Here is a 12,743-nt window from a genome sequence, read left to right as displayed (position 1 = left end):
GGCTCATGGGCTGAGGTCCACGTGTGGGGAAAATCAGTCTGGCCTCAGCAGAGTTGGTCAGGGAAAAGGATAAGCTGGTGGCTTTGGGAGATCAGGCAAAGCTAGTGGCCTTCGCGCTGGGAGGAGCTGGGGCTGGCGTGTTGGGGAAGGGCAGAGAGGAGCAGGCGCTGAGCTGGGGTGAGGAGCGAGGGCTGCGGCAGGTGCTGGCTGAGGGGCCCTACCAGAGCTGGGGGTGAGGGGCATTGGCAGAGCTGTGGGGGGGAAGTCTGGGGGTGGAGTAGCAGGGGACTGGGGGTTGGGACTGGGGCATTGGCAAGGCTGAGTGGTGTGGGGAGAGACCAGGCCTGGGGGGGGGTGGGGGACATGGCTGCTCTGGGGGCGCAGCTCTGTCCCGGTGCAGTCACGCAGCCTGTTCTGTACGAGCGTCACACTTTATAAAGCAGGAGGGAGGCCAGAGCAGGACCAAACCCCAGGGGGTGGGGTGAAGAGGTGAGTGTGAAAAAGCCCTGGTGTGCAAGGGGTGAGTGTGAAAAGGGGGAGCGGGGTCAGAGGCCTGGACTCAACCCTCCACCCAGCCAGGGCGGGTAAGTGCCATGGGGAGAGAAATGCACTGGAGCACAATGCAGGATCTGTGCAAAGGGCAGCAGCCCATACAATGGGAGCACCCGGCTGGGACATTGGCCTATTGTTCGGGGAAGAAAGCGCAACAGCAGCTGGCCCGGGCTCCAGGACAGGTTCCCCCTCTGTTGTTTCTTAAAGGCCCAGCATCTCCTTGTACCTCACCGGGGAGGTTTCACCTCACGTCTCCCAGGGCCAGGGGTAGCCAGGACTGGGTTAATTAACGGCTTGTATGAAACGGGACCTTGCTCCTAACCAGCCCAGGCCGCCTTGCTGCCCCAGCAGGAGCGAAGGGAGCTGGAGCAAAGCTTCAGAATCTGGAGCAGCCGCCAGCCAGGTGGGTCTGGATCCAGAGGGTTGGGTCAAGTCTCTCCGTGCGTAGCACCAAGGGGATAGTAGGGACTGAAAGAGGCTGTCCCACCCCAATGAAACTGCCTCCCTGCTCCACACGCCCATCCCAGCCTCCCTTAAATCCCCAGGCGATGCTGCAGTCGCTTTCCCTGAGCTCCGTGCAGGTGAGGAAGCCTTCCTCACCCGTAGCTTCCTCCTATGGCCTCCGGTCCTGACCCCTTTGCCAGCGGCCCAGCGCCTCTGCCCAGCCTGAGGTTCCCCGGCAGGGTGGGGGCTCGGTTCCCTGCCAGAGCTGGACAACACTGGCTTCTAAAAACCTCAGCGCAGGGGCAGGCTCGTGAGTTTGTGGGTGCAGTGTCCCCCTCAGCCCTTCCTCAAGGCTGCGTTTCACATTCCAGGAGCTAACGGCCCCAGCACGGCGTAGGGGTGTGCGTAGGTGATCACATTGCTCTTGTCACAGATCCACAGGAGCGGGGCTACACCCCTGGCCTTGGACCAGTCTCGTGGAGGACCCCCTCAGTGTGCCAGACCCCCCAAGGGGTCTCACTCCTTCAGGCCAGGCCACGCGGCCTCACTGCCTCCCATGGGGCTCCAGCTCTCCTGGTTCAGGCCCTGTGAGCTCTGTTCTGCAGAGATGTGGATGTGCTGCAGGGATCAATGCACCTCACCAAGGGTTTGCAGTGACACTCACGGAATGGGGTTTATTAGCTGGTGCTTAGGTCAGCACAGAGAACTGAAGGTTAAGGACTAGCTCCGGGTCATTGTGATCAGCCCAGAGCCCACGATGGTCGGGCTCTTTCGGTCTCGGTCTGACCTCCTTGATCGGATCCCAGGTGAGAGCCCAGGCTGCTTCCAGGTGCCAACTCTTCCACTCACTGCTAGGTGTTCACGTCCCGGTGGTGGGGCGTTGCCATTGTCAGACACTCCACTGATGTGGGGCTGGCCTTGGCCTTTAATGGCCCATCCTGCCTCTGACAGCCAGGCCTGCCCAGAGACCAAACACTGAGTAGCCAGCTGAAATATAGGGGAAACTGAGGCACACGTGGGCATCGTAAAACTCTTACAAGAAATTCCCACTTCATCCTACAATGGCTGTAAGCGCTACCACCGCTGCATACTGGCAATGTGGCCATCCCAATAACCCCGGAATAGATTCCTTTGACCCTATCTCCTGTGCTCTGCCCACTCCCTGAATGGTGCCATATGTGCCTGGTTCATGCCCACGCTGGTAACAGTTACTCTTCAGAGCGAAGCAAGATCTCAGCCCCTCTGCCCCTGGGCTGTAGCCGCTGGGCCTGGTCAGCTATCTAACGCGGGCTTTCCACAGGTGCGGGAGGCCACAACTCTGGCCAAGTCAGTGGGAGCTGTGGTGTGGGGGCAGTGCCTCTGGAAAAGAGCTCCCGTGTCTTTATGTAGAGCTCCTACTGGGCCGGGCCGGGGGATCTATTCCCCCAGGGACCAGGCCGTCTGGCTTTGAGTGCTCCAGGAACCAGGCTCTGCTCCTCCCAATCCACCTCGTGGAGCGGCCCCACTTGCAACATCAGGGCCCAGGTATCCCAGGCAAAGCAGGCCGTGCATTTCTGAAGTGAATGTCCCCCTTTGTTCTCCTGCCGCAAGGCCACCCGGCTTGCTCTGTCTCCTCCTGTAGCTTAATGAGGCTCTCACTGCTGGCGGGATCAGGACAGGGGAACCCATCCGTTCCCGTTCTTGTGGCTAGACCGCCCCAGAGCTGCTGCATTGTCTTGAGCCCAAGCACGGGAAGCCGGAGGCCCCTCGCTTTAGGGGGGTGGAGCAGGAGCAGCACCGAGCCGCTGGGGAAGGCGCCCGCCACGCGACCCCCTTCAAACATCAAGCGGCCTCCCGCTATCGTTCCGACGCCTGTCACCTTCAGCGGCCCATTCGAGAGCACCCGCTTGCCTCACGCTGACAGGGCAGAACGCGCACCACGGCTGGCTGAGCAGGCAGCGGCGAGGGCCCTGTGCTCAGCTCGGAGGGGGAGAGGGAGGCGCTGGCACGAGCGTACGGGGCGGCCGTGCCCGGTGCCAGCAGGAGTGCAGGGAATATGGTAGTGGAGGCTGAGATGCCCACATGACTGAAAGCCTCCTCTGCCAGGGGCATTGTGGGAGGGTTCATACCCATGCCAGCACCTCATTGGTCATTCAGCCACTCGTTTGGCATAGGACAAAGCGGGAGCAGGTGCCACATGGCATAGGCCACGGCCCTCAGGCTCCGTACAGGAGACATGGGCAAGGCTGGCATCGGGCTGGGGAAACTCCGGTACTGCCATCCCTGCCTAGAGCTGACAGCTGAATTCTGCCTCTGGCCTTGGTACTGCTTGGAGGATGCTCATATTAGCGAGGTCGTGCCCAGGCCTGCTCAGAAGCAGGGCACAAGCTTCCCAGGGATCAGCAGCACTCGAGCTGGGTCTAGCCAGGCTGCACCGTGAAGCCCTCAATACACACAGTGCTGGGTGGCATGTCTCTGCCCTCCTGAGTTTTGGGGGAGGGGAGGCAGCCGTGCCACCTTGCAGCGTGGGTACTCGGGGGCACAGTAGTGACACAGGTTCATGGCACTTTGATAAGTGCCAGTAGGTCGGGGCCATCTTTTAGTGGGGTGTTTGTACAGCACCGTGCGCAGCAGGGCACGGGCCATGACTGCAGCCCCTGGGCTCGCCGCTGATCCAAATAATAAATAATACAAGTTCTGGCCAGACGAGAGTGTTTGGCCGTCAGCTTTTATAACACATGCCAGAAGCAGAGGTGGCTCTGACCGACAAAGTTCGGCGCCAGATCCAGGTTCAGGAGCTCACCACAAAAGCTGCTCTCAGGTGATGCGATAGAAACGAGGTGGGACTGGTCCTGGACCCAGGCGACTCCCCAGACGGGCTCTACAGGAACTGCCCTCTGAGAGGATCCAGCAGCCAAGCCCTCACCCAGCGACCGAGCTTGGGAATCTCTTAATGCCCCACAGCTAAGCTCTGTGCAGCACGGAGCCCTGGCAGTGAAAGAGTTAATGCAAAGCGCTCAGGGGGACCTGCGGTTTCTCGTGGGAGATGCTGGCCAGCTGGTCTCCAGGCAGAGCCAGGGCTGCAGGCTAAGGCAGTGAAAGCAGATGGCTAGGCAGAGAGCGATGGGGAGGGGGGGGCTTAGTACGGCAGGGCTGCTTGGGGCCCGGGGATGATTTCCCTACTGCTGGGGCACAGCCCCTTTCAATCACAGCTGCAAATTGAGACCAGATGCTGGGAGTTGCTGTCTCCAAACTGCGGCCTCCTGCACCAGTCCCCTGTGCTTGCTGCCGGAGAAGGGGCTGCAGATTCCTGGGGGCTCAGCGGGGGAGGGCGCTGGGGGCTCAGCCGGGTTTCCTAGCTGGCTCAGAGAAGAGGAGTGCTGGGGAGGGGTTGCAGCACCCAGGCTGTTAACTCTGAGCAAGCAGCAGGAAGGAGGGGAAGGGCGGATATGGGAGGGAGGGAATTTGCAGCTGGCCCCTTCTTCAATCCCATTCCTCAGCTGGGGCTCTTCAGCCTGCCTGAGGCAGAGGGGGAAGGCTGGCCTGGCTCCACTCTGGGCCCGGGGCTATCTCCCGAGTCCCGCTGGCTGGGAGGAGATGCAGGAACTCATTGCTGGGGTGGAGAAGCTCGTGTTTGATTTAGAGCGGGATGTGGAGCACCAGCGAGGGGCCCTGCTCCTGCCCTTCCCAGGCATGGACAGTAAGTTGGGGTGGGATCTGCTGCTTCCCAGCTGTGGGACCTGATAGCCCAACCCCACCCCCCAGTTCCTGCCCCAGCTCTGTGTTCATGCTCCCAGCCAGGGGCGGCTCTAGACATTTCACCCCCCCCAAGCGCAGCGGCATGCCACGCGGGGGGGGGCGCTCTGCCGGTCGCCGGTCCCGCGGCTCCGGTGGACCCTCCGCAGGCACGCCGCCAAAGGCTGCCTGCCTGCCGCCCTCCCGGCAACCAGCAGAGCGTCCCCCTGGCTTGCCACCCCAAGCACGCGCTGGGGCCTGGAGCCGCCCCTGCTCCCAGCTTCCTGGAACATCTCTCGCCCCTCCAGCCAGCCCCCTTTGCTAGGCCCAGAGAGGGCTCTGGCTCGCTATGCAGAGCGGCTTGGTAGGATTTGCCCGGCCCGGGGCTGGTGAGGGGCTCAGGGAGGAGTGCTGGCGCTAGCAGGGCTGTGGGGGGGACGAGGGTTGCATGGGGTGTGGTGAGCAGAGAGAGGTGCCCCCTGACCTCCAGCCTCTCTGCGGGTGGTGACACTAGCAGTGACTGGCACCCAGGAACCATGGTGATGGGCCCACCCCAAGATCCCAGAGAGACTCGAATGGGGATAGATGAAAGGGGAAGAGTTCCCCATCCTAGTTGATGTGTTTGGCCCAGCCCAGGGGGTCCCATCTCTGCCGAGCAGCAGGCGATGCCTGGGATCGTGGTGATCTGCGGGTGGTTACGAGTGGGTGAAAACACGCTCCCTACCCCCCATAACTGCATCTCCCCTTCCAGAGTCAGGGGCATCCGTGTGTGAGTTCTTCCTCCGAGGACTGTGTGCAAAGGGTAAGTAATGGGAGCCCGGGAGCCCCCATCCAGGGGGAGCAGGGATGCTGTTCTTTCGGGGATTGGTGGCCCAACAGGGAGCCTTTCCTCTCCAGATCCCCACACAGATTCCAGTACCAGCCCCTGGGGCTTGCCCCCTGCTCAAGGGCCAGCGTCTTGGGGGTTGGTGGAACTCAGCTCGACTGCCGGTGGTCAAGTGCCATCACCATGAAAACAGCCATCACATCTGGAATTCGCTGGCCCCTGGCCAGTCATCTTGGCAGCGGTGGCCCAGAGTAAATGGGCTGCTTGGAGCCGGACACGGCCTCTCCCTGGCCTAGAGGGGCCCCTCCAGACTTGGGTTGGCGCTGACAGAGCGCACAGGCAGGCCAGTCCCTCTTCACGGGTGCTGGGGAGGAGGAAGGGAGCAGTTGGCCTTGTGACCAAGGCACTGGCTGCTGCTCCAGAGGCCTGGGTTCTGTTTGTCACCCCTGTTCTCTGGGCCTGTCCTCCCCCCACCCCATTTGTGCCCTGGCCTAGTGCCCTTCCCTGGCCTCCTGAGGACGCTGGGAGGATGCCCGGGTACCACTGATGGGGTGGTACAGAAGCCCATAGGCAGGGAGTTCTATGCATCAGAGAACTGAGCTCAGCGGAGTGATTCCTGGGCTCCCACCAGAGCCTTGTGCCCCACCCCTGGGCGCGTCTCTCTATCCTGTGTCTGGCGATGCCAGCGAAGTTGGCGAAACCCTGCTAAGAACAGGATTCTCATGCTGTCAGCTGTGCCAGCGACAGCCCTGGCTACTCGCTGCTGGGATGCCGGAGCGGGCTGGGGGATCCTCTCCCAAGGAGGCTCGTAGCACCAGGCTTCGGAGGGGCTGCCACGCCCCTGCCCTGTGGGAGGTGTGGGGAGTGGGTTCTTCTGGGCAAGGCAGGGACCAAGGCCTCTTCTCTGCTCTGCGTCCAGGCCTGATGTGTCCTTTCCGGCACATCAGCGGGGAGAAGACGGTGGTGTGTAAGCACTGGCTGCGGGGGCTGTGCAAGAGGGGAGACCTGTGCGAGTTCTTGCACGAGTACGACATGGCCAAGATGCCGGAGTGTTATTTCTACTCCAAGTTCGGTAGGTGCTGGGAGCCGGGCGGGGGCCTGGCACTTTCGGGGCAGGGTTAGGAGAGCTCTAGCGGGCGAGGGGGTGCAGCTACCGGCAGATGTTCAGACGCTCCAGACTCCATCTGCGCCAGTTCTTGTCCTGTCTGGAGCCCACGTTAGCTCTGCCAAGGCACATTCCGATCCTGGCTGACCTTGCTGAATGCTAACCCACCCCAATGCCCAGTTCGGTGCAGGGCAATGCCCAGTTTCCAGCTATGCTTGAGAACGGTCAGCTAGTGCCGCCTGCTGTCTGTGAGGAGAACTGCCCTCTGGACTCCTGGCTTGTCTCTGCTGGGCAGCCAGCCCCCCAGCCCCTGTTCTGCAGCGGGCTCCCATCGCCAGGAGATATGGGAATTCCCTGCCCGAGCCAGCTACCCCCAACGCAGCAGAGCCAGTCCCTTGGCGAGGGGCGTTTCTCAGCCAGCTGTTTAATGTTAATGTCGGCTCCGTGGGCCAGGTTTAGGGGGCTGGGCCCTGATGTCAATGCGCCCGCGCGGGTGGAGGCCCCTCTAGCAGAGCGAAGTGCTGCACCCTGGAAGGGCCGGTTCTTGTTCAGGGTGAGAGCTCCAGAAAGCCCCATGGGCATCTAGCAGTGCCGGCAGCTGGGGTGGGAGGGAGGGTGCTAGCCAGAGCCCCCGTGTGGGACGGGGATAGAGGCTGGAGGCACGGTGTGAGCGACTGGCAGGCTGGGGGGGCTAATGGAAACCCAGAGGAGGAGGGAAGTGTTCTAAGCATCAGGTCGGGAGCACCTCCCCCCCCCCCCGGGTTACCTCAAGTTTGACCCTGTGTCAGTGCTGACTCGACCCTTCATGCTTTTGGTGGGGGGCGGGAAGGAGGGCGTCTCTGGCTTGGGACTTTAAGGACCAAAGCCCTGTTTGCTATGTGTGAACACGTGCCTGTTTTCCCAAGAGCTGAGGCCAAAAACGTCCTCCCCCCTTCTTACTGTGCAGCATGGTCTGTGCTAGCTGGGGACTGCGTTCCAGCCCAGAGGTGGCTGCCTCTCAGTGGCGCTGTGTGCACAGCACTGAAGAACTCTGGGGCTGTATCAACTGCTGTTGTTATGGTACTTTGCAAGGGGGGAGTGCCTGGAGGGGTGGGAGAGCTTTGCCTACCCTCACCTGGGGGCACAGGCATATAACAGGGTTCCTAAAAATCTTTCCTCTCCATAAATATTCTCTCCAGGTGAGTGCAGCAATAGAGAGTGCCCCTTCCTGCACATTGATCCCGCATCCAGAATTAAAGACTGTCCCTGGTACGACAGAGGGTTCTGCAAACAGGGTGAATACCTTGCGCTCGGTAACTAAGTGAATGGGAGCATTGCCTATGGATTTGAGCCAGGAGCCCAAGTGGCAGGATTCCTGGGTTCTATTCCTGGCCCTGTCACCGATAGTGAGGTGCTGAGCAGCCTTTTTTGTGCCTCAGTTTGCCCAGTTGTAAAATGGGCTTACTACTTTCCTGGCAGTATCCTGGGCTTATTGACTGCCCTTCAGGGGCTTTGAGATCCTCCAATGATAGACGCTATAGAAGAACAAAGAGTTAATTAGATAATTCAGCAACGAATGATTGTTAATGAAGCTTAATTAAACCTTTTGAAGCAAGCATCTGACTAACAGGAGCTAGAGATGGAAAAGGGTGTGTGTGTAACCAGACCCCCTGCTCTCAAAAAATGCAAGAACGTTGGACATCATCTGTGTCTAAGCAAAGACCTCTGTCCTTCTGTATTCACCTTCGGCCGCTTCCCACCACTAGCTGAAGTTCCCCTGTGGAGACCCAGTTGGTGCATGGCTGCTAACACGGTGATGTGCCCCTATCAATGGCATGTGTGATGCCTGTTCAGTTGGCATGCATCCTAGTTGGATTCTGGGCACTGAGGGCAAAATTGGGGAGATGGGCTGCAAAGAAATGAATCCACAAACTCCCCACGAGGAGGGGGGACACCTAGTCAATCAGACTGTCCATGCTCTGGTCCCAGGAAGGTGCCCACCACTGACCCATCCCCATTTGTACCCACGGGTCATTTTCGATGCTGACTGAAATCTCTCCCTCTTTGGGTGTGCGTATGTGGCAGGTCCTCTGTGTAAATACAAACACACCAGAAGGGTGATGTGTGTCAACTACTTAGCTGGCTTCTGCCCCGAAGGACCCAAATGCAAATTCATGCAGTACGTATCTGGAGGGGTAGGAGAGTAGACGCACCCTTGGCAAGGCCTTGTGGGGGGGTCTCTGGCAGCTCTCAGTCTGTCTCTGACTGTGAGATGGACGGGCTGAGCTCCAGCCAGGGGCGTGACCTTCCTCTCTGCAAAGCAACTTGATTTGTGGCGTCCTAAGGTTGGTTATTCCTTTCCATGCGCCCCTTGCCGATTCTGGTCTGTGGCCACGGTGCCATCTGCTGGACAGGGCGAGTGTCTGCAGAAAGGAGCATGTGCTCTAGAAATATAACTTCTGGGAACGCCAAGCCTGTGCGGCTGGCATCCTTTCTGCCCTTCGCCTCCCGCCAGCATTCACCCCCTCTGAAGCTGGTTGAGAGTCAAACCCGGGTCTGCACAACGCATCCTGGCCAAGCCCAGCAGAGCTGCATGTGGCAGAGGTTTGCATAGCACCTGCCGGCCCTACGCCAGCCTTTATCAAATTTATTGCTTGATATGACTAGAAAGTGCCAGTTTTCAACTAGAGGCCTCTGTCAACCCTACCCCTTAGCCCTGAGACAGTCTCTTCCCTCGCAGTTACGGGTTGGATCGATTAATATTTCAAAGGAGCTAACTGCCTTTCTTTTCTTTCTGCACTTCCAATAGCCCCAAGGCAGACCTGATGCTGTGTAACTCGGATCTCTCCCAGGTAAGGCACCGAAATGCTCTTCTCCCAAGGAGAGCTGGGTGGACATTTTTTCCCCCCAGCAACTGGCTTGTTCACCCCCAAAACCCTGTTTCTGTCGACCCAAGACCATTCACAGATTCTTGTCAAGTTCCCTGAAAAGTTTGAGCTGAACCAAAAAACCCCTCTCTGAAACATTTTGATGAAACTGAACCCAAATTTGTCACTTAAATGTTGGGAATTCTTGCAGAAGCTCAAGGACTAGATTCACAAAACACTCGGGGGGGATGGGAGGTGGCCCCGATCCCTTATAACCTTTAGCTTAGTGGGTACGGTGCTCTGCTAAGATGTGGGAGACCCGTGGTCAATACCCCCCTCTATCTGATGTGGATGGGATTTGAACTGGGTCTCCCATGTTACAGGTCTGTGTCACAGCCACTGGGCTCGGGGATATTCTGGAGAGGGTCTTTCTCAATCTCCCTTGTTGAGGCTGTGCCACTTCTTATAAATAATTAGTCATTGGAACAGGGACATGCGTGCTCTCACAACCCAGCTATAGCCATTCTCTCTTTCTCTCTCTGGCCCAGCGACTATCCACTGTCATTCAGAGTGGCAACTCACCGCCATTCATGACCATGAAAGTTGAGATCTTGCGTAATAACATGACTCTAGCAACTGGGTCTTTAAAAGGGAAAAAAACATTTTGACAAAATCACCAGTTGCCAAGGCTGGAAATCCTGCTTTGACACCCTGAATGCTCCTGTCCTGTATCTGTGCTCTAGGTGGTACCAGTTGTGACGAAGTGGGAATATTCTTGATGTGCTCTTTGAATACTGAGTGGGGAGTATTGACCTGGGAAGGTTGCAGGGGAGTTGTGCTGGGACGGCCTGCACTGGGGAAGGGAGGATACCTGAGCATGTAACCTGAGAACCCAGGAGGGGGGTTGGAGGCCAGGTGACACCTCTGCCCGGGACACTGAACAAAGGACACAAAAGCCGGCGCGGGCGGGGGGCGGGGGGGGGGGGGCGGGGGGTGGCTGAGTGAGAGGCTGGGGGGAGTTTCAGTTTGAAGCTGGCTGGGAAATGGAGGGGAGCCCCGACAGGGCTTGGGCTTCCCAATGGGGCTGTGGCCTCCCTGGGGGCCCCAGATGGACCTAACTAAAGGAGGTCCTGTTGTCTGTACCGGCAAGACCTGTTTTGGACTGTGTTCCTGTCGTGTAAATAAACCTCTGTTTTACTGGCTGGCTGAGAGCCTGGCTTCCCCAGGTCCCCACCGGGGTGGGCTCGCTGTGGGAAGCGCACTGAGGGGCATATGCTGAATGCTCCAAGGGAGAGGAGGCTCCCCAAAGTCCTGACTGGCTTTGGGGGGGGAGCAGTTGCAGAGCATCGCCCGGGAACTCCGTGACACCAGTCCTGCCTTGATTCCACCTCTCTTGACTGATTCCTCTTGTGTGCTTCAGGGGCTGCCACCGCCATCCCTGGCTGTTGATGGCAAGAGTATTCACAAGCAGCAGGCCCCGGAAGTCCTGTTGCTTTCTCATCAGCCTGGGGCTAGGGCTGCCCAGTGCCAGAGGAAGAAGGCACAGGAGGCTGGTGGCTACCCCTATGGAATGCTCCGGCCCCTTGGGCAGGTCACATGCTTCAAGGTTAGTGTCTGGAGCTGGTTGGCTGGGAAACTCGCCCCCTTCCAAACAGAGACGTCAGTACTTGGCGCAAGACTCATGTGGCCTTATTCCTGAGGCTACTGCCATTGATGGACCAGTGAATTCTAAGCTGTTACGACCCCGCTGGTGTTCCTCAGGGGGTGGAACAATGTTCTACTTCAACTTGAAAAGCACTTGGGTTCACTGATTTGAAGCAGTTCTCTGCCCGCTAGCCCCTTGTCACCACATGCTCCTCAGACCTCTCTGTTCTCCTGGGTTTCCCAACCATTTTCTCACGCAGCCCCCAGGACTGGGAGGTCAGGATTGGCAGGAAGGGGGCAGTTGTCTTAAAGCTAAAATATCCTTAGAGTGCGGTGCTGTAGGATCCAGGAGGCAGGATGGGACACTAATGCCACTGAGGGGACTCTTGTCAATAGTGTGCATGTTCTTTGGGTCAGTACGTTGCCTGCCTCGGTGTCCCACTCATGACACACGTGGGACAGACTATCAATCCTACCGCCAGGGAATAGGACTTAATTTACCTAAGAGTGACTCATGCTGGACTGTCAGCATTCCTGCACAAGAAGGGCTATGCCAGCTCATACCAACTCACTATCTCCATCTCTTATGCTAGGCCAAGGTGGGGGTGGTTGTTTTTTTTTTAAATCTCCATCATGAACAACTGCTGTCTGCTGTACTGGGTTGATCTTCTCATAGGGGCTACACAAAGTCAATGTCCTCCTATTTTGTTCCCTTGCAGTGTGGTGAAAAGGGTCACTATGCCAACAAATGCAGCAAGAGTCGGCTGGGAATCCAACTGGGGAAATGATTTGCGAGAGTTCCAGGAAGAAAATCCAGAGGAAGAGGCTCTGTTGTGATACAGTATCAACGGGAAGCCAATCAGGGCAGTTGATTTCTTTGAATGTAGAGCCCAGTCAGAGCCATCCTGCTCCATGCAGTTTTTTTACAGCTCTTTGCTAAGAGAAGAGGAAGGGGGAAATGCAGTTGCTCTAATGTAACTGTAAATTGGATGTTTATTTTCTGACCCCATGCTGCTGGGTTGGCAGGGGGCTCAGATCTCAGCCTGGTGTGTCAGACACTGATAATCATGGCAATACTAAAACACGGTTTTTAAAAGGCACAGTAGAACAGTCGGTCTGGATTCTGGTTAATATTCAGGACAGGAGACTGGTATGTGGAGGGATAAGAAACTGTTTCAGTAGGAGTGAAGTTGAAAGAGTAGCTAGTGGGTTCTAAACTACAGTTCATCGCACTTAGCAGGATGCCTTATACTCAAGGCAAAATCAAAGTTATTCCCTCTCCATGTACCTGAGATGGTCTCCCTTGAAAAATCTCATGCAACTTTCTGTCAAAGGCTTTTCTAAGAAATTGAAAAAGAAGCTGACTTTTCCATAGTTTAGAGTGGCTAGAGTACAGGCTGGGTACCAGAACTGGGTTTCATCATGGACTCCGACTTGACGTGTGACCTTGGGCAAATCACTTAATTGCTGTGCGCCTCAGTTTCCCCATCTGTAAAATGGGGCTAACGCTACATTTGGGGTGTTAAGGCTTATTAGCTGCTTTGCAAATTAAGCCTCCCGTGGAAGACATAAGTATTGCTTTTTAAGAGAACACACACTACACAGTCAGTTT

At 57.6% G+C, this 12,743-nt stretch overlaps 1 protein-coding gene across 2 annotated transcripts; it reads left to right on the top strand.

Moving 5' to 3' along the window:
• Window positions 1–4,543: 4,543 nt before the first annotated feature.
• Window positions 4,544–12,743, top strand: CPSF4L (cleavage and polyadenylation specific factor 4 like). Of its 2 annotated transcripts, XM_044981870.1 has the most exons (8): window positions 4,544–4,675; window positions 5,462–5,512; window positions 6,456–6,608; window positions 7,820–7,915; window positions 8,706–8,799; window positions 9,430–9,472; window positions 10,908–11,093; window positions 11,851–12,743. In XM_044981870.1, the coding sequence occupies exons 1-8, from the start codon at window positions 4,573–4,575 to the stop codon at window positions 11,917–11,919; spliced, it is 795 nt and encodes a 264-aa protein (XP_044837805.1). In that variant the 5' UTR covers window positions 4,544–4,572; the 3' UTR covers window positions 11,920–12,743. The 2 variants fall into 2 exon arrangements, with proteins under 2 accessions (XP_044837805.1, XP_044837806.1); XM_044981871.1 differs by lacking the exon at window positions 8,706–8,799 and having other exon boundaries at window positions 7,820–7,889.

The sequence above is a fragment of the Mauremys mutica genome, chromosome 12 (genome assembly GCF_020497125.1).
Source record: "Mauremys mutica isolate MM-2020 ecotype Southern chromosome 12, ASM2049712v1, whole genome shotgun sequence".
NCBI lineage: Eukaryota > Metazoa > Chordata > Testudines > Geoemydidae > Mauremys > Mauremys mutica.
This window is presented reverse-complemented; position numbering and strand designations above follow the sequence as displayed.

What these genes read in the sequence shown, in the direction of transcription:
- CPSF4L (XM_044981870.1), top strand. Translation starts at nt 4,573, where the DNA reads ATGCAGGAACTCATTGCTGGGGTGGAGAAGCTCGTGTTTGATTTAGAG. An exon ending in CCGAGGACTGTGTGCAAAGG is followed by an intron (nt 5,513 to 6,455) that starts GTAAGTAATGGG and finishes CTCTGCGTCCAG; the next exon opens with GCCTGATGTGTCCTTTCCGG. An exon ending in GTAACTCGGATCTCTCCCAG is followed by an intron (nt 9,473 to 10,907) that starts GTAAGGCACCGA and finishes TGTGTGCTTCAG; the next exon opens with GGGCTGCCACCGCCATCCCT.